Below are 20,778 nucleotides of genomic sequence, written 5' to 3' on the forward strand. Positions count from 1 at the left end.
TACTATCCTGATGTTCTTATCAGCTTGCGGCGTGTTTTTGTCTTGTGAAACGGCAAAGGCACATGCATGCGCAACTCTGCTCTGAACAAAGACGAGCTGGAGTTGGCTGCTCATTCCTGCCAATATTTTTGTTCCTTTTGATGCTCCGTAGCCCCTGTGATGCTAAACTTGCATCACTAGCTTACTTTTCTGCTCTCCTTTGATGTAATGGCCAAGAAATGAATAAAGTGGTGCTGCAGCAGGTGACAACGCTTAGCTTTTACTCTTTGCCTGCAGAGTCACTGTTTTTACCTAGTACTCCGTCAATGAAACGTACCTGTTCTACGCTGTTGGCTTGGATTAAAAATATAACCATTCGGTTATGGTTGTATTATCTCAAAAAATTGAACGTTTGCTTCTTTTTATGAAAAATAACTTCTGGTGGCCATGTAAAAAAAAACACTAATGGTGGCATATGATGTCTTGTTTGCAGTCCCTGACTGCATTTGTCTGCACCAATTCCATGTCGACGACAAGGACATACAAGATCTGCTTCTTGTTGGATTTCCCAAGGAACTACTTTTTTAATTTTAGGATGTCACAACAGTTCCTTAAATGTCAAGTGTAAAAAGGTTTTGTAGCGTGAATTTGTTGTTGTAAAACATGATTAGATGGATAGATCCAAAGCCTGCCTTTTGCCTTTTCTTTTTCCCTCTGTTTCCTTCTTGTCCTTCCTCAGTATTCACTCATTTTGGTCTGTTCTCCTACTGAATCGATTCCCTTCTTTGCTTTCCCACTTTAAGCATCTTCTCTTTGCTTGATCAGAGAGTCATGGAACCTATCATATTTGCCTGTGGATGGGTTAATACATATACTTCACCTCATTTCAGCGCTGGTAACCTAGGCTCTGGCCACCATGGCAGGGCTTGGTACTGGAGCACCAATCGTGAAGGTGTATCATGAGAAATCTATAATCTTACCAGATGTGTCAAGGGTGCTTGCATGCCTGTACGAGAAGGAAATCGACTTTACGAGAGAGACATTCTCCTCTTACAAGAGCCTACTCAGACTTCAGGTACGTGGTGTCTCTAATTCTCAACTCTGCATGGAATTAGCTGTTCAAGACCATAAGCAGTCTAATATCAGTTTCTAGCAAAACAGTTCAATACCATCATTACATTTTGTTCATGTGCGCTCTACAGGCATCGGGCCATGTTCCAGTTCCATTCTATGATGGACCTAATAAATTCCTAGAAGGTAAGGTTTCAGATTTGTGAAGTCCAGTTACTATTTCATTTTAGTCCTACATGTCTGGATGCTTATCCTTCTTTTCTACAGTTAAATGATCTTGTTAGTTAGCCTGCTACAAGGACATTCATTGGGCCTTGACTAGGAATCTGTATCAGAAACAAGTGAAAAATCCAGATAGTCTGGTAAAACTGTTATCTGCTAAAACACACTAGTGCTTCTTGTCAAATTTTATTCTCGAGACTTTTGGCATATGCAGGCTCCATTTTCAGTCACTCACCATACCATATCTCTTTCATTTTGCACTGATAGTTAATCAATGTAGTTAGTACTTCCTGCTTGTCCCTAAAGACTCCCAAATAGCTTGATCCAGAACAGCATAGTGAATTTTACGGACTTACACCACGCTGAAATAACTACGATCATGATTAACTTGCCATAAGCAGATTCCAGAAATATAGCTTCCATAAAAAGGATAGATCGGAGAAATTCACGTTACTTGGGGACGCGAATCAGCTAAACACTGTTATTTTCTTTGATGTAATTTGTTCCATCAGCTAAACACTAGTATTTTATTTTCGTGTAATTTGTTCTTAGAAGCTAGATGACCGATTATATTGTTGTTTTTACATTTTGTGTGACTAATATTATCCAATGACAAATTCTTCCATGGAAGATAAATCCTAGGTTTGCCATGGTTATGTGTTGATTGTAAGGGAAAACAATCCTTTAATTCATAAATAAAATCTGTAGGATGAATATTGTCACTGCTATATGTTTTGTGTGTTAATAAATAACAAAATTGAGCATTAGAACACTATGTAAGCTCTCCCATATATTGGCTGAGCCTACACTGAAAAATCTCATCAAGAACTTGAGATGGAAGCCATGTTATGTGGGGCTGGGTAAGAGCTTCCTTCCAAAACAAACTATAACAAACTAAAGGCACATCATAGATCATGTAAATGTTCCAGTCTGTATATTTCAGTGCTTGTCAGGAGCTCATTATGAAACTGCAATAGTGCAAGCTTTTCTTAAATGGCTTTTTACACTGGACAGTTATGATTATTGGTGGAATTTCAGTCTTTTTTCTTTGTGTTGGGTAACTTTAATGAATGTGTGACTGTGATGTTTCTTCATGTGTAGATGGACTTTGATCGACTATTTAAGCTGTATAGACAATGATGTTTGATTAAGCTATGCTGTCCATTTATGATTAAGCTATGATGTCCTTTTGACCGATTAAGCTGTAAACTGTTAGTATTTCAGCCAAGATGGGAAATTGCTTCCTTTAAACTTGCCAACTGTAAAAATATATATGCTGAATTGTGCCTGAAGAACATTGGCTTTAGTACATATTGCCATGCCAAGGACAGTGAGCGGGTTTTATCCAAATGAACACATAATTTTTCTCATGTTGTGTTTTTTTATCACAACAACAATTCTCTCGTCCTAGATACAGTTGAAGGCACTCAAGCAATATATTTTAAATTATGTACCAGCATAAGTATATAACAAAAATAGAGGAGCAAATAAATGTTCCAACAGAATAATTATGTAAGATGTGATACGAAGTATTTAAGCTGAAATTTGATATAATGTTTCTTTCGACAGTTGATGTAATAATTGTCATACTATCTTTATAATTAACACTAGGCGATAATCTTTGGCATGCTAATAGGTATAGGTCTTTAGTGGGCTGAATATAAAACCAGTACACTTTGACACTCCAGAAGATCATGTTGTGACCCAAGGAGCCTGGCAGTTCCTGAGAGCACACACTTTCCATTGAGGGGATGCAACATGATCCAGGATGAACTGCTCCTCATACTTACTCCCTCCGTCCGGAAATACTTGTCATCAAAATGGACAAAAATGGATGTATCTAAAACTAAAATACATCTAGATACATCCTCTTTTATTCATTTTGATGACAAGTATTTCCGGACGGAGGGAGTATTTCTCATAGTAGGTGGCACATAAAGTAGAACCGATGTCTATTTTGCCAGTAACAAGGAAATTTTATCATTAACATTGAAATATATATTTAAATTTCAACTGCTCCTAGATTTTCTTATATTCCACTCTTCTGGCACTTTTTCTGTGCTATTGAAAAGAAGTCTTCATGAAAATGATTATTGGTTTATGCATATTCAAAATTTATGTTTGTCTTTAATTCCAGAATCAAGAGAAATCTGCCGCCATATAGCAGAGACTTATGAAGATCATGGATACCCATTTCTCCTTGGGAAGGATTCCCTTGAGAGGGCTTCCATCGAGGAATGGCTCCACCATGAAGAACATAATTTCAATCCTCCGAGCAGATCCTTGTTCTGCCACTTGGCCTTTCCTGTTGCTGAAGAAGATGATGATATAGACTTGCAGACGAGAAAGCTAGAAGATGTTCTGGAAGTTTATGAGCAAAGGCTTGGTGACAGTGAATTCCTTGCTGGCAACAAGTTCACTCTTGCTGACCTCGTACACCTGCCAAACTCCTACCACATCACAAATTCTGAGAAGTTTCTGTACCTGTATGATTCAAGGAAGAATGTGCAGAGGTGGTGGCATGATATTTCTAGCCGGGGTTCTTGGCAGAAGGTGCTGAAGGTTATGCATGAGGTGGAGCGGCAGAACAAACAGGAGGAACTTGACAAGCAGCAGCAGCGCAAACAGGAGGAACTTGAGAAGCAGCAACGGCGTCAGTGGCGGAGACAGCATCCTCCAACCAGCAGATCCCCGTTCCGTCTAGACTCCCGGGAGCAACCCAGCACAAAACCTCACACGATATTGGTTCGCCCCCCTGCTAGTATCATCGCTCCCAAGGCTCCTCAAGCAGAGGAGCCTCATCCTACTGAAACTTCCCGTGATGAAACACCAGTCTCCTCAAGCATAAGTATTCCTACCACTCATAAAGCTCCAGATATCCGAAGCAAACACACTATCATTTCTACTACACATGAAGAAAGACCACCAGCCTCCCTCCAAAGTACTCCTAGAATTCCTGAAAAATCTCCTATTCCTGTCGAAAGAAGAATCAATTTTTTTACCCCAGCTACCTCTCCTATCACTGAGAAACCCTCAAGAAACGGTGCTGATAAGTCCAGAATTAGAGATGCCCCACTTCCTTCTGAAGCCACTGAAATAGACCTCCCTACTAAATCCAAGCCAAGTTCATCCAAAAAAGCATCTGATAACCTTCACGATTTCTATGAGGCAAGCAGACATACAGATGAAGCAGAACCTTATACTGGATCCATCTCACAAAAACCTTCAGAAATGCTGGACGAGATATCTGAAACTGATGGGCCCAGCAATGCCATTGATCATGCCGAAACCAGTCCAAGATCAGCTAAAGAAGATTCTGACCGACTCAGGACGTCAGGTTTCTGGACTGAGAACACAGCCCCCACTGCTGATACTCAGGATAAGAAATCAGTTCGATACACTGAGCGTACTTCACAAAGACCTGTTGGAAATATTTCTAGCAGAGCTACTGACCAGAGAGTTACATATACTTCTCCTGAGAAGCCCCATTCAACTGAAGCTCATCAGAAACTGCAGTCTGAGCAGTGGCATGCTGCTGTAGCTGGGTTCCCTGCTGACCGCAGAAAAGATGCTTCTCTTCCTAAGGGTGCACGAGATGACACTCAAGCTATTCCATTATATGATGATGATACCAACCAGGAAGCCAGAGAAACTGCATCCGCACCAAGGCAAACAAGAGCTCAAGATCCATATGATACCTCTGAAGGAACATCATCCAGATCACAACCTATCAGTGCTCCACATGATGCTGTTCCTCCGCCCAAGCAAGCAACATCTGAAGGCCCTTATGCACGAAAGGATGTTGTGGAAGCAAGAAGGTTCCATGTTGACCGCAGAAAAGATGCTCCTCTCCCGAAGCGTGTACGAGATGACACTCAAGCTAATCCATTATATGATGATGATGATGATACCAACCAGGAAGCCAGAGAAACTGCGTCTGCACCAAGGCGAGCAAGGGCTCAAGATCCATATTACACCCCTGAAGGAACATCATCTAGATCACAACCTGTCAATGCTCCACATGATGCTGTTCCTCCGCCCAAGCGAGCAACATCTGAAGGCCCTTATGCACGAAAGGATGTTGTAGAAGCAAGAAGGTTCCCTGCTGACCGCAGAAAAGATGCTCCTCTCCCGAAGCGTGTACAAGATGATACTCAAGCTATTCCATTATATGATGATGATGATACCGGCCAGGAAGCCAGAGAAACTGCATCTGCACCAAGGCGAACAAGGGCTCAAGATCCATATGATACCTCTGAAGGAATAGGAACTTACCACTCTTCATCATCTAGACCACATCCTGTCAATGCTCCACATGATGCTGTTCCTCCACCCAAGCAAGCAGCATCTGAAGGCTCTCGACGTGCAACCACACCATACCTAGCTGCTCAAGAGGTCTTCCAGCAGGGTAAGAAAAGTCCTGCATCAAGGCTAATAGTGCCTCATGATGCCCAAGGCAGCACTGAAGAAGAGACTGTGGAATCATCATCCAAAGCACATCCATTGGATTCTCATCTGGCTGATGTTCGTCCACCTAACCAATTTTTGGATGAAGATGGTTATGGTGCAATTACACCATTGCAAACAGGAGATACAGATGATCCATATAATGAGAAGCGAGATAGAGGCGTTGCTGCTCCAAAGCGGATGATGTCTCAAGATGCCTTTGAAGAAACGAAGATGACTGATTCTGCAGCATTTGAAGCACAAACATCAGATCATTGGCAAGCTGATGCTCCTCCACAAAAGCAACGGCCAACTGAAGATCCTGAAACTACTGCTTCACCATCCAAGAAAAGATATACTGATGATGAAGATACGGCCAAACAAGCTAAGCATGCTCATCAGAAACTGCAGTCTGAGCAGTGGCATGCTGCTACAACTGGTTTGAGTAAGCTAAAGGGAGAAGCTGATGATTTGATGCCTCCTACTCAACAAGCAAAACCTAGCAAAGATGTCCAACATATCTCACCACAAGATGCAGAACAAGCAAACACTTGGCCTCTTGCACAAGAACCAGCAGGCATGGATGGACAACTGGTGCAAGGACCAGAAAGGACAGCTCGAACACCCCACACTGATAAGAGAAGAGATGTTTCTTCTATGCTTTGGCGACAAGCTGCTGATGTTCAAGGAATTGCTGAGGACAGAGCATCATCTGATCAGGGAGGTGCTGTAAGGCCCCCTTATGCACCCAAGGATACTGCGGAAGCAAGAATTGTCCCTGCTGCTCTCAGAAAAGATGCTTCTTTCCCAAAGCATGCACAAGATAAAACTCAAGCTGCCCCATTATATGATGATGATCATGATACCAACCAGGAAGCCAGAGAAACTGCATCTGCACCAAGGCGAACAACCACACCACAGGATGCTGTTCATCCGCCCAAACAAGCAGTATTTGAAGGCCCTCGACGTGCAACCACTCCATACCCAGCTGCTCAAGAGATAACGCAAGCTAGGAGAAGTCCTGCATCAAGGTCGACAGTGCCTCATGATGCCCAAGGCAGCACTGAAGAGGAAACATTGGAAGAAACAAAGTTCGTGGAATCTGCATCATCCCGAGCTCAACCTGTGGAAGACACCTCTGAAGAAGCAGAGACTCGTAACTCTGCATTGTTTAGAAGACCATCTCCAGATGCCTGGCCGGCTGCAGCTCCTCCATCAAAGGAAGCAGCAGCTGAAGACGCTCTTAGAGTGAGTCAATCATCCCCAGCAAGATATCCAAGAGCTGAAGAAACCAGCAAACAACCTAGAGCCCCTGTTTCTATACCAACACATATAGCAGCTCAAGATGCTAGGGATGTCTTTAGAGAGCCAAAGGTTGCTGATTCCACACCATTGCAAAAGAGATACCCTGATGCCAAAGATGTGGCCAAGAAATCAACAGTTACCTTTGAAGAAACAAAAATTTCTGATTCTGCACCACCACGAGGGCAACCTTTGGATTCTCAGAGAGCTGATGCTCCATCATGGAAGAAAGAAGCAGCTGATGCTCCATCACGAGGGCAACCTTTGTATTCTCAGAGAGCTGACGCTCCATCATGGAAGAAAGAAGCAACTGAAGATCCTCGTGCAACTTCAGCATTTGACAAGACTCGTCCTTATGTTGAAGATAGCACTAGGCAAGCTGCAGACACTGATTTTGGGCCAAGGCAGATTGGAGATGAACACACTGAAGAAAAAAAGGTTGCTGATTCTGCACCATCTGTCAGAGAAAGACATACTTACACCCCACGAACTGCACGTCCTCTGTCACAGCTAGCAGAAGAGGAAGAAGATGCCCAGGATAAATACAGAGAAGGTAGAGAAACTGCACGTCCTCTGTCACAGCAAGCAGAAGAGGAAGAAGATGTCCAGGATAAAGACAGAGAAGGTATGGAAACTGTTTCTGCACCAAAGAAAATGGTGTCCAGAGATGCTCATGACACATATGGAGAAAGAAGGACTCCCCACTCTACATCCACCTCACCCACACCATCCAAAGCACAACCTGCAGATTCTCGGAGCCCTATCAAGGTGGAGAGACCACGTTCTGTTTATGAGGAGGACCATCTCGTTGGCCAAGATAGCCATAAGCAACCTCAAACCCTCCCAACTGGTGGGAGAGCAGATGGCTCTACACTAAAGCATCAACAAGATCCCGTGGTTCCATCTATTTCTGAAGAGAAATCAAGTACTCCTCCAGCTCCACCCAGAGCAAGAGTTCGTGACGATCATCCTACTGAAGATCCATTTAAAGGAGACATTGTTGGTGACCGAAAAGGAGCACCACCTCAATTGGGCCAAGAACCAATTTCCCAAGTCCAACGTGCCACAGAACTGTCACAGGAAGCAGCTCCTGATGGTGAACTGTCCACCATTGATCAATGGCGGCGCACATCTGTGCCATTACAAGGTGATGATGTGCTGGGTGGGTCTACCATTGATCAAAAGCCAACACCAATGAGTGAGCAATCAATACCCAGTGCTCGGCGTGCCAATGAGATGGTCAAAAAAGAGCAAAGAATGGTACCACCTGCACGAACAGGAGCACAAACGCCCGATGTTCAGCGTGCTCCATCATCATTCTCAAGAGCTGACACGGCTGAAAGAGATAGAGAGCCGGTACAAATGCAAGCACCTACTCAACATGCTCGGCCTACTTCAGTGCCTACCAGAAGAGCAACTCCTGATGCTCGTGACACTAGTGATCAAGAGTTTGCAAACAAATCTGATGCCCAAAGATGGAATGCCTTGAAAGCTAAGCATGATTTAGCCATGACCAGTGAAGATGATCGGAATGCCAGTCCATCAACTCATGATGCTGCTGTTGACAACAAGACAGCATTGCCTGCCAGTGAAGCACAAGGTTCAGACACTTGGCCTGGTTCAACAGCAACCCCCGTAAACGCTCAACCTACCAGTGGTGATGCACGTGTCGGAAGATTTTCACGTGCTCAAGGGGCACAACCACCTGAATCAACTCAAGCACAACCCCCTTTTGATGCTCCACGTGACTCTGTATCAACCCCAGATGTACCTCGTGACACCTTGGACAAAACCAAATCTGCCAAACCAACTTCAACTGAAGGCATGACACCTACAGCTGCAGCGCCAACTTCGAAGGTCCAACTTGCTGAACAGAAATTTGCTCCATCAGGTGACTAGTTACTCTTAAGTATTGATTAAAATATAAACCTTATAATTGACCAAGGGAGGATTAGGAACATGAAAATATTGTAAAAGCTAATTGCCCGCTTCATGAATTTCAGATAAAAAATTAGCCCCTGCTGCGCCTGAATCAAGTAAAGAAGATACTAGTTTTTCTGCTCCTGAGAAACCACAAACAATTTTTCGTCAAGAAGCGAGACCATCTGCAGCAATCACAAAACAAGTTCCATCCTCAGATGCCCACCATGACAGGAAAATCCAGCATGTCACCCTTGCTAAATTTCCCCCTGATGATTCACCAATGCCAGGTAACTAGATTCTCTTTCAAGTTGAAAAACAGTACACCTTCTAGCATCCTAAAGCTGCCTTTCTCAAAACTAAATATCCTTTTTTTTAACGGTAAAAGTAAACATCCTGCTACTTACTGACATCTCTTCTTGCATTTTAGATCAAGATTCAATTCAGTCTGCACAACAATCTTCCTCATCTGAGACTAGCAAAGAAGAGACTATCGTTGCTGCAGCTGGACCGACATTGCCAACAACCGTCGGTAAAGACACACAAGTTTCTGGACGCCCTATCAAGGCGGAGAGAACACCTTCTGTTTATCAGGAGGACCATCTGGTTGCCCAAGACAGCCATGAGCAACCGCAAACCCTCCCAACTGTTGGCAAAGCAGATGGCTCTACACCAAAGCGTCAACAAGATCCTGAAGAGAAACCAAGTACTACTCCAGCTCCATCCAGAGTAAGAGTTAGTGACGGTCATCCTACTGAAGAGCCATTTAAAGGGGACATTGTTGATGACCGAAAAAGAGCACCACCTCTATTGGGCCAAGAACCAACTTCCCAAGTCCAACGTGCCACTGAACTGTCGCAGGAAGCAGCTCCTGATGGAGATATGTCTAGCAAACCATCCACCATTGATCAATGGCGGCGCACATCTGTGCCGATACAAGGAACTCCCAATTCTGGTGATGATGTGCTGGGTGGGTCTACCATTGATCAGAAGCCAACACCAATGAGTCAACAATCAATACCTGGTGCTCGGGGTGCCAGTGAGGTGGTAGAAAAAGAGCAAAAAATGGCACCAACTGCACGACCAGGAGCACGAACACCTGATGCTCTCAGCGCTCCGTCATCATTCTCAGCAGCTAACACAGCTGAGAGAGATGCAGAACCAGTACAAATGCAAGCACCAACTCTGCATGATCAAGGGGCACAACCACCTGAATCAACTCAAGCACAATCACCTTTTGATGCTCCACGTGACTCGGTATCAACCCAAGATGTACCTAGTGACGCCTTGGACAAAACCAATGTTGCCAAACCAACTTCAACTGAAGGCAAGACAGCAGCTCCAACTTTTAAGGCCCAGCTTGCTGAAGAGAAATTTGCTCCATCAGGTGACCAGTTTCTCTTAAGTATTAACTAAAATGTGAACCTTCTAGGTCAACGAGGGAGGATTAGGAACATGAAAATACCGTCAAAGCTAATTCTTTGCTTCATGAATTTCAGATAAAAAATTAGGTCGTGCTGCACGACCAACTTCAACTGAAGGCATGACACCTACAGCTGGACCAGCGCCAACTTCGAAGGCCCAACTTCCTGAGCAGAAATTTGCTCCATCAGGTGACTAGTTACTCTCAAGCATTGCTAAAATATATAAACCTTCTAACAGACCAAGGGGGATTAGAAACATGAAAGATTGTCAAAGCTAATTGTTTGCTTCATGAATTTCAGATAACAAACCTGAGAAACCACAAACAATTTTTCGTCAAGAAGCGAGTCCATCTGCGCCAATCACAAAACAAGTTCCATCCTCAGATGCCCATCATGATACTAGGAAAATCCAGCAAGCCACCCTTGATAATGTTCCCACTGATGATTCATCAATACCACCTTTTCCAAGTCATGAACAAGTTTCCCATGCACCACAAGCATTCCCTAGTAAAAAAGACAGGGCACCTGCACCAGGCACAAAGGACTCTCCAGCCTCAAATACCCAAATTGCTTCAGCAAAAGTCCAGGAAACTATGCCTGACAATTATGGCATTGATGAGTTAACAGTGCCATCTGTCTCAAGTGAAAAGCAAGGTTCCTATGCTGGATCTTCTACTGAACCACATGAAGGATCATTTCCTGATGCTTATGGTGCCACAGATGACAAGGACATAACTAAATATCCATCTAGGCAAGCACCAGTTTTAGAATATAGGCCTGATTCAACACCAGCTGATAGTTATGTTCGTCCCATCAGTGGTAGCGAAGTATTTCCTGCTGTAAAGAAATCTGCCCCATCAGGTAACCAGATTCCCTTTCAAGTTGGAAAACATTACACATTCTAGCATCCTCAAGCTACCTTTCTCAAAACTAAATATTCTGCTACTTTCTGACATCGCTTCTTGCATTTTAGATAAAGATTCAATTCAGTCTGCCCAACAACCTTCTCCAGCTGAGACTAGGAAAGAAGAGACTATCTTTGCTGCAGCTGAACCGACATTGCCAACAACCGTCAGTAAAGACACACAAGTTTCTCGGCGCCCTATCAAGGCGGAGAGAACACCTTCTGCATATCAGGAGGACCACCTGGTTGCCCAAGACAGCCATGAGCAACCTCAAACCCTCCCAACTGGTGGCAGAGCAGATGATTCTACACCAAAGCGTCAACAGGATCCTAAAGAGAAATCAAGTACTCCTCCAGCTCCACCCAGAGCAAGAGTTCGTGACGATCATCCTACTGAAGAGCCTTTTAATGGAGACACTGTTGATGAGCAAAAAGGAGCACCACCTCTATTGGGCCAAGAACCAACTTCCCAAGTCCAACGTGCCACTGAACTTTCACAGGAGGAAGCAGCTCCCGATGGAGATATGTCCAGCAAACCTTCCACCATTGGTCAATGGCAGCGCACATCTGTGCCGTTACAAGCTATAACTCCCAATTCTGGTGATGATGTGCTGGGTAGGTCTACCATTGATCAAAAGCCAACACCAATGAGTGAACAATCAATACCCAGTGCTCGGGGTGCCAGTGAGATGGTAGAAAAAGAGCAAAGAATGGCACCACCTGCACGACCAGGAGCACGAACACCCGATGTTCTGAACGCTCCATCATCATTCTCAGCAGCTGACAGAGCTGAGAGAGATGGAGAACCAGTACAAATGCAAGCACCAACTCTGCATGATCAAGGGGCACAACCACCTGAATCAACTCAAGCACAATCACCTTTTGATGCTCCACGTGACTCGGTATCAACCCAAGATGTACCTAGTGATGCCTTGGACAAAACCAATGTTGCAAAACCAACTTCAACTGAAGGCAAGGCACCTACGCCAACTTCGAAGGCCCAGCTTGCTGAAGAGAAATTTGCTCCATCAGGTGACCAGTTTCTCTTAAGTATTGACTAAAATGTGAACCTTCTAGGTCAGCAAGGGAGGGTTAGGAACATGAAAATATTGTTAAAGCTAATTGTTTGCTTCATGAATTTCAGATAAAAAATTAGCTCGTGCCGCACGACCAACTTCAACTGAAAGCATGCCACATACAGCTGGACCAGCGCCAAGTTTGAAGGCTCAACTTTCTGAGCAGAATTTTGCTCCATCAGGTGACTCGTTACTCTCAAGCATTGGATAAAATATGAACCTTCTAATAGACCAAGGGAAGATTAGAAACATGAAAGATCATCAAAGCTAATTGTTTGCTTCATGAATTTCAGATAAAAAACCTGAGAAACCACAGACAATTTTTCGTCAAGAAGCGAGACCATCTGCGCCAATCACAAAACAAGTTCCATCCTCAGATGCCCATCATGATACTAGGAAAATCCAGCAAGTCACCCTTGATAATGTTCCCACCGATGATTCATCAATACCACCTTTTCCAAGTCATGAACAAGTTTCCCATGCACCACAAGCATTCCCTAGTAAAAAAGACAGGGCACCTGCACCAGGCACAAAGGACTCCCCAGCCTCAAATACCCAAATTGCTTCAGCAAAAGTCCAGGAAACTATGCCTGACAATTATCGCACTGATGAGTTAACAGTGCCATCTGTCTCAAGTGAAAGACAAGGTTCCTATGCTGGATCCTCTACTGAACCACATGAAGGATCATCTCCTGATGCTTATGGTGCTGCAGATGCCAAGGACATAACTAAATATCCATCTAGGCAAGCACCAGTTTTAGAATATATGCCTGATTCAACACCAGTTGATAGTTATGTTCGTCCCATCAGTGGTAGTGAAGTATTTCCTGCTGTAAAGAAATCTGCCCCATCAGGTAACTATATTCTCTTTTAAGTTGGAAAACAGCACACCTTCTAGCATCCTCAAGCTACATTTGTCAAAACTAAATACCCTGCTACTTACTAACATCTTCTTGCATTTTAGATCAAGATTCAATTCAGTCTGCAAAACAACCTTCCCCAGCTGAGACCAAGAAAGAAGAGACTATCGTTGCTGCAGCTGAACCGACATTGCCAACAATTGTCGGTAAAGACACAGAAGGTATGAGAGGCACTCCAACCTTTGATTACGAGCCCACGGGAGATAAACGTGCTGATATTCAGAGTGGTAGATCTGATGAAGTAGCCCTTCCAGAACAGAAATCCGGACCCTCAGGTTAGTTATCTCAGTGTGACTATGCAGGCCTATAGATGATTACATGCAGAAAAACTTACTGAAAATACAAAGTTACCCTTGTATAATTTTCTTGCTACTACTAATGCTGCCACTTGCGTTTCAGATCGGGATTCAGCTCGTTCTACACAATCAAGATCCTCTGCTGAGCCTATGGATGAAGAGCTTAATTATCCAAGTTCTGCAAAACCACTTTCCTCTGCCACACCTGACCAGACAAAGGACTCACAACCTACTATTGGTCAACAAGCGCCTGCACCAGGAACATCAGAATATCCATCCTCAGGTACCCACAATACTTCAGTGAAATTTCAGGAAGTTGCTCCTGATGATCACCATATTGTTGAATCAATTCCAGGCGAAGGACAAGTTTACCGCACCGAACCTGATTTTGAGCTACCTGAAGGCCCAGTCCCTTATTCACGTAGTGTCATAGGTGAAAAGACTATGAGACCTCCATCTAGCCAAGCACAAAGTTCAGACTCAAAACTTGATCCCACCCAAAACCATGGCGATGAGCCTTCCACAAGATCTTTACCCAATCAAGTAGCAAAACAACATGCAGAAACCCAACCACCACCGACTCTCGTGGTTCCATATGACTCTGAATCCACCCAAGATGTAACCTCTGACACCTTAGGCAAAGCCAAGTCACTAAAACCATCCTCTATTGATCAACAAGCTACAGGCTCAGCATCAACTCCTGACACTCATCTTGGTAGTGCATCAGGGGAAGTAGCTCGCCCAGCACAGAAATTACCCTTGAAAGGTAATGGTCTTACTGTGCGAAACAGTGCACCTTTTAGCAAATTTGTAGCTGATTAACATAATAAAGCTTCATAAAAAACCTACAGCCTTCACAAAAAAAACTGCCTTTCGGAATTTCATTCGGAATTTCAGATCAAGATTCAGCTAACTCTACACAGAAGTCTTCCTCTAGTGAGCCACAAAAAGAACAGTCCACTGTTGCTGCACCTAATCAATCCAAGGCGTCACAAGCAACTAGTGAAGTAGTAACCCCCGCTGATCAAAGCATAGCTCCATCAGGCAATTATCCTTTCTTTAGCCTGGAGAAATAGTGTACCTTCCAGCACACCTACTATCGAACAAGAGCTTTCCACAAGACTAGCAGTCTCACCACAATTATGCCATTTCTCGGCAGTACTCAGTTCTTCTTTCTGTTTTGCAGAACCACTTTCTGTTGTTGAAAGAAATGAAAAAATTACTGTTGCTGAAGCTGAAAGCAAAGTGTCTCGACCAGTCATCGCTCAGCAAGACGTTAAGCATGTACCAGGCATTTCAGAACCAGCACTTGATAATGTTTCGACGGAAGAAGAATATCAACGTGCTTCTGAGCCACGTGAAGGACCACCTCCTGATGTGCATGGCACCCTCGTTGACAGAAAGACAGCTCCCTCTTCTAGTCAAGTACAAAGTCCAGATGCAAAACGTGATGTGCTACCATTGAGTGTTGATGTTGCCAAAAAAACAGTTCCACCTTCTAGTCAAGCACAAATTCTACCATCGAGTGTTGATGTTGGTCCTAGCAGCGATGAACAGTCAACTACAAGACTTAGACGCGATCAAGAGGCACAGGCACAGCTACCTGCAGCAACTAAGAAACCACCACCTTTTGAGACTCCAGTCTACTCTAAATCTAACCAAGATGCCCCTAAGTCCTTCAAACTACCCTCTGGTGATCAAGATGTCATGTCACCTAAAGTGGTGCCAGCATCAGCATCAGACACTCAATTTGGTAAAGTATCTGATGAAATAACTGATGATGGGCAAAACTCCCCTTTGTCAGGTAATCAAGTTCTTTACTCTGATGAGTGTGGACAAACAATAGTAATTCTAGCAAAGCTATATTTGATTGTGTTTAACATGATTCCTTTAAAAGTTGATTAAATACCTGTTCTGACAGTAATACGGCTGTTCCATGCATTTCAGCTCAAGATATAGCTCGTTCTGCACAAAGGCCTTCCTTTGTTGAGCCAACAGAAGAAGATGGTATTGTTGCTGCATCCGATCAAACTAACGAGGCACGGCCTATAAGTGGTCAACGAGGAATAACTCCTACTCCAGACAAACAAAGAATTACTGATCTGCGTGGTGCTGTTGATGAAAAGATGTCACTTCCATCTAGCCAAGCACAAAAGTCAGACATTAGGCCTGATTCAGCACCAATTGATGACGATGTTCATCGTACTAGTGGCGATGAACCTGCCACAAGCTCTGTACGTGATTCACAAGCACGGCCTCCTGCAGGAATTCAGAATGTACCTGCTGGTTTCTTGGAAAAGACCAAGTCACCAAGACCACTCTCCACTGATCAAGAACCTACGGCTAGTCCAGCACCAGCTCCAGATGCTCCACAAGGTACCGCACTGCATGAAGCAACCATTGCTAAACACAAATTATTAAATTTACTCCACTGAATAATCTGTTCTTTTGGTGCACCTTTTACTCGTCAATTTTACATCAGGCACTTTTTGTGCTATAGAAATTAATCATCTTTACACTGTTAACACTGATCATTGATGTACTGCTGCAGATCAAGATTCGAATCATTCTTCACAGTTTTCTCCCTCTGTTGTATCAAGGAAAGATGTTGCTAATGCTGATCAAACCAATGTATCACAAGCAGGCCTGCGAGAGCCCCCGAGTTCAGATGCTAAACTTCCTTCAGAGGAAATACAAGAATCTAGCCCCGATGCTTATCTCACCAAGTCAGAGAAACCACTTCCTATGAAAGGTAAAACAGTAATGCCCTAGACTTATTCAGTATACAGAATTTTGTTTTAGCCCATGATGTTGAATATAAAATCTCTTATGAGATCATGCTGAACAACACTAAGGACAATGTAGAAACTTGCTAGACTATTAATGAGTGATCCCTGCTCATTGAACCTGTAACAATTCAGGCATAAACCATGTAAAATGCATTTGTTCCTTCATTTTTAATGTCAGGACAAACGTGTGTACTTACACAACTAACGGTAATGAAACATTGTTCTCAAATCATATGCACAGATCCAGTTCGGCCTCCACATGATGCTTCCTTTGATTTATCGAGCGGTGAGAAGCCCACTATGATCAAAGGTGATCAGGCCAGCACAATATCAGATGGCAGTCCCTCAGCCAGCGAAGAAGTTGGTCAACCTAAAAATGGTGCAGTTAAAGGACCACTCGCTGCAGAGTTAGTATCATCATTTCCTCAGAAGAACCTCGAAAAAACATCACCTGAAGAAAAATGGAACCACCAGCAGCAAACAGATCAGTCCACCACTAGATCATCTGAAGATAACAACATCGAAGCCAGTGGAACTAGAAACCCTAACACCTCAACAACGTCTAGAGATATACAACCTTCACCACTCAAGGAAAGAATGCAGGCAGTTGAAGGATCCAGAAACCAACAACAGTCTGGCCAAGCTGTCTTTCAATCAATACAGGATAACAGAACACAAATTCAAGAAACTAAGGCCCGAGACACTGCATTTGACAAGCCTGAAGTGATTAGCCCTGATTCAGCCCCAACCAGTGGTGATGCTCATCGTACAAGCGGTGATGTGCCAACCACAAGTTCTTTACGTGATTCACAGGCACAGCCTTCTGCAGGAACTGAGAATGTACCTGCTGCTTACTCGGAAAAGGAGTCACCAAGACCACTCTCCACTGATCAAGAAGTCAGGACACCTCTGACTATGACTAACCCAACACCAGCTCCAGATTCTCCACAAGGTACCAAGCAGCCACTGCTAAACACATAAATTTACTCCACCAGATAACTGGTATTTTCTGTATGCGTCTATTACGGCAATTTTTGCGCAACATAAATAAATTACTGTTTCACTGTTAACACTGATAATCAATGTACTGCAGATCAATATTCAAATCATGCTTCACAGTTTACTCCCTCTGTTGTATCAAGGAAAAATGCTGCTAATGCTGATAAAACCAATATATCAGAAGCAGGCCTGCGAGGCCCCGCGAGTTCAGATGCTACACCTTCAGAGCAAATACAAGAATCTAGGCCTGATGATTATCTCACCAAGTCAGAAAAAGAACTTCCCATGAAAGGTAAAACTGTAATGCCCTAGACTTATTCAGTAAGAGATTTTTGTTTTAGCCCATAAAGTTACAGCTGAAAACTTTTGCAAGATCATGCTGAACAACACTAAGGAAAATGTGGAAACTCGCTTTACTCCTAACGAGTGATCCCTCATTGAACCTGTAGCATAAACCATGCACAACACTATTTTGCCTTAATAGAGATAATGATACCACAAAATTTTGTACTTCCGCAACTAACGGTTTTGTCCTCGTATTACAGGTACAGACCCAGTTCAGCCTCCAGAAGTAGCTGCCTTTGATTTGCCGAGCAATGGGAAACCTACCATGATCAAAGGTGACCAGGTGAATACAATATCAAGTGTCAGTCTCTCGGCCAGCAAGCCAGTTGGTCAGTCTGAAAGTTCAGTTGAAAGACCACTCTCAGATGAGTTAGTATCACCATTTCCTGAAAAACACCTTGAAAAAAGATCACCTGAAGAAAAATCGAACCAGCAGCAGCAAACTGACCAGTCCAGCACTAGATTAACTAAAGATGATAGCACAGAATCCAGTGGAATCGCAAGCCCAAATATCTTGACAACATCCGGAGATATACAACCATCTCCACTCAAGCAAAACAATCAGGCAGCTGAAAGATCCAGAAAACAACAACAGGCTGACCCTGTGTTTCAATCAACACAGGACAACAAAAGGCAAACTGAAGAAACTGAGGCACAAGACACTGGATCTGACCAGCATGAAGAAATCAATCCTGATTCAGCACCAACCAGTGGTGATGCTAATCGTACAAGTGGTGATGGGCCAGCCACAAGTTCTTTACGTAATTCACAGGCACAGCCTCCTGCAGAAACTCAGAACGCACCTGCTGTTTTCTCGGAAAAGATCAAGTCACCAAGACTACCCTCCACTGATCAAGAACTTGTGACACCTTTGACTAGCCCAGCACCAACTCCAGATACTCCGCAAGGTACCACAACATGTGCAGCAGCCACTGCTAAACATAAATTTACCACACTAGATAATCAGTCTTTTTTGTATGGATAATGTATGCACCTTTTACTGGACCATCTTAGATCTGACAACATTTTTTTTTTGAGAACCAGATCTGACAACTTCTGCACACCTTTAATTAACCAACACCACTCATTGCTGTACTTTGCAGATAAAGATTCAATTCGGTCTCCTCAGTTGCCTCCTCCTGTTGAATCAAGGAGAGATATTGCTAACACCGATCAAACTGATGTATCACCAGCAGGCTTGAGAGAGACCACAAGTTCAGATGCTATGCCTCCTTCAGAGAAAATACAAGAATCTAGCCCTGATGCTTATCTCTCTAAGTCAGAGAAACCAATTCTTCCTTTGACAGGTAAGAACAGCATACAGACTTGTTTTAGTTCACAACCTTGAGAAATTAGTCTGAACAACACCAAGGGACAATGTGGGAACTCAGTAGTTCAGACTCCAAACGAATTAATCCCTGATCACTGAACCTATGCCAGTTTGGAAATAAACCATATAGAATGCAATTCTACCTTCATAGTTCGCGCGTAATGTTAGGACAAAAGTCTGTACTTGCACAACTAACGGTCATGAAATTTCTTGCCTCTAAATCAGGTACAGATACAGTTCAGCCTCCAGTTGAAGGTTCCTTTGATTTGTCAGGCGATGGGAAGCCCACTATGATCAAAGGTGACCAGGCCAACACAAAATCAAATGTTAGTCTGTCACCCAGCCAAGCAGATAGTCAATCTGAAAATAGTGCAGTTAAAGGAGCACCCTCTGATGATTCAGTATCACCATTTCCTCAAAAGAACCTCGAAAGGACATCACCTGAAGAAAAACCGAAGCAGCAGCAGCAATCCAGCACTAGATCATCTAGAGATGACAGCATAGAAGCCAGTGAAACCGCAAGCCCAAACATCTTAACAACATCTGGAGATATACAACCATCACCTCTCAACCAACCGTCACCTATGAAGGAAAACATTCAGGCAGCTGAGGGATTCAGAAACCAACAACAGGCTGACCAAGATGTTTTTCAACCAAGACAGGACAACAGAAAGCAAATTGAAGAACCTGAGCCACAAGACACTTCAACTGACTATCCCGAAGACACAAATGGAGCATCTCAAAGGGCTGCTTCGGAACAACAACAGGGAGAAAATGTTGGGAGGGTTCAGCGGCAGAGAAATGACACAAACAATAGCTATGAACCAACTAAAGATGCTCCAAGTATCATCCAGGCAGACAATAAACCTGAGAGCAGCTCGAGAACTCCTGAAGAACCCAGGCAACAAGCACAGCCGGAAGGCAAAACTCGAGGTGGTGAAATCATGTCGCCAGCCTCTGAAACCGGGCAGCCTGAAGAAAGCGATCTCCCACCAAGCAAGAAGGGTCGCACCAATCAATCTCAGTCAGAGACCTCCGCCAAACTGGAAGACCAAACCCCCTCTGCTACCCGGAACAGAGGCACAAACTCCAGCAAATTGGACGGGGCAACTGATGACACCAAATCCGCCGACACGGACGATAATAATCCATCGTCATGAATCACAGCGGCATGGCTCCTCAACCTACACGTTTTGCTGGAGTGCACCGCTGAATAAATATCAAGGAGAAGTCTGTTTGGAAACTCACTCACCTTTCTGTCTTGTTTTCTTCTGTCTCTGTTTTGTTCAGATAATAAGGCCCGTCCTCTTGTCATCCTCGAATGGGGCCATTGTCATGTAGTAGTATTTTTTTCTTCCTGCTCTTTCTGTTGAAAACTGGCAGCTTGTTTGCTCGTGAAAGTGACTGTATTCTGTCTGATTTTTGAAATTATGGGACTGCGACCGGCAGCGTTGTTCTTTGCAACCAACTTCTTCCACTGTAACCAATCCCAGTTACCTACTCAAGATGGTTCTCTGCAGTTGCTGGTTTTTAAGTATATATGGATGTTAATGTAAGCAATGATCCTTGGTCAAACCCAGTTCTCCTCGTATGATTAATTGTTATTGGGTTCTCTTATCGAATTCACATACGAGGCTGGATGTGAAGGCCGATTTTACAGTTCCTGCTGTATCATGAATTTGATGCGTGTGTAGTGTGTCTTGATTGAGCATATGAACTTGGTTTGCTTGATGCGTTCGACTTTTTCATCGAAGA

General features: G+C 43.7%; 1 protein-coding gene across 13 annotated transcripts; it reads left to right on the top strand.

Moving 5' to 3' along the window:
• The first annotated feature begins 30 nt into the window (after positions 1-30).
• LOC125510266 (microtubule-associated protein futsch-like) lies at positions 31-20,614 on the top strand. Of its 13 annotated transcripts, XM_048675389.1 has the most exons (21): positions 31-1,054; positions 1,182-1,236; positions 3,410-8,911; positions 9,024-9,230; positions 9,371-10,327; positions 10,440-10,553; positions 10,665-11,225; positions 11,338-12,300; positions 12,413-12,526; positions 12,638-13,198; positions 13,309-13,539; positions 13,664-13,843; positions 13,916-14,326; positions 14,747-15,364; positions 15,508-15,936; positions 16,112-16,312; positions 16,591-17,301; positions 17,443-17,640; positions 17,894-18,601; positions 18,797-19,000; positions 19,249-20,614. In XM_048675389.1, the coding sequence occupies exons 1-21, from the start codon at positions 896-898 to the stop codon at positions 20,181-20,183; spliced, it is 14,019 nt and encodes a 4,672-aa protein (XP_048531346.1). In that variant the 5' UTR covers positions 31-895; the 3' UTR covers positions 20,184-20,614. The 13 variants fall into 13 exon arrangements, with proteins under 13 accessions (XP_048531346.1, XP_048531345.1, XP_048531349.1 ...); XM_048675388.1 differs by having other exon boundaries at positions 13,664-14,326; XM_048675392.1 differs by lacking the exon at positions 13,916-14,326.
• The last annotated feature ends 164 nt before the right edge of the window (positions 20,615-20,778 follow it).

The sequence above is a fragment of the Triticum urartu genome, chromosome 5 (genome assembly GCF_003073215.2).
Source record: "Triticum urartu cultivar G1812 chromosome 5, Tu2.1, whole genome shotgun sequence".
NCBI classification, from domain to species: domain Eukaryota; kingdom Viridiplantae; phylum Streptophyta; class Magnoliopsida; order Poales; family Poaceae; genus Triticum; species Triticum urartu.

What these genes read in the sequence shown, in the direction of transcription:
- LOC125510266 (XM_048675388.1), top strand. Translation starts at nt 896, where the DNA reads ATGGCAGGGCTTGGTACTGGAGCACCAATCGTGAAGGTGTATCATGAG. An exon ending in ACAGAAATTTGCTCCATCAG is followed by an intron (nt 8,912 to 9,023) that starts GTGACTAGTTAC and finishes CATGAATTTCAG; the next exon opens with ATAAAAAATTAGCCCCTGCT. An exon ending in AAAAGAACTTCCCATGAAAG is followed by an intron (nt 17,641 to 17,893) that starts GTAAAACTGTAA and finishes CTCGTATTACAG; the next exon opens with GTACAGACCCAGTTCAGCCT.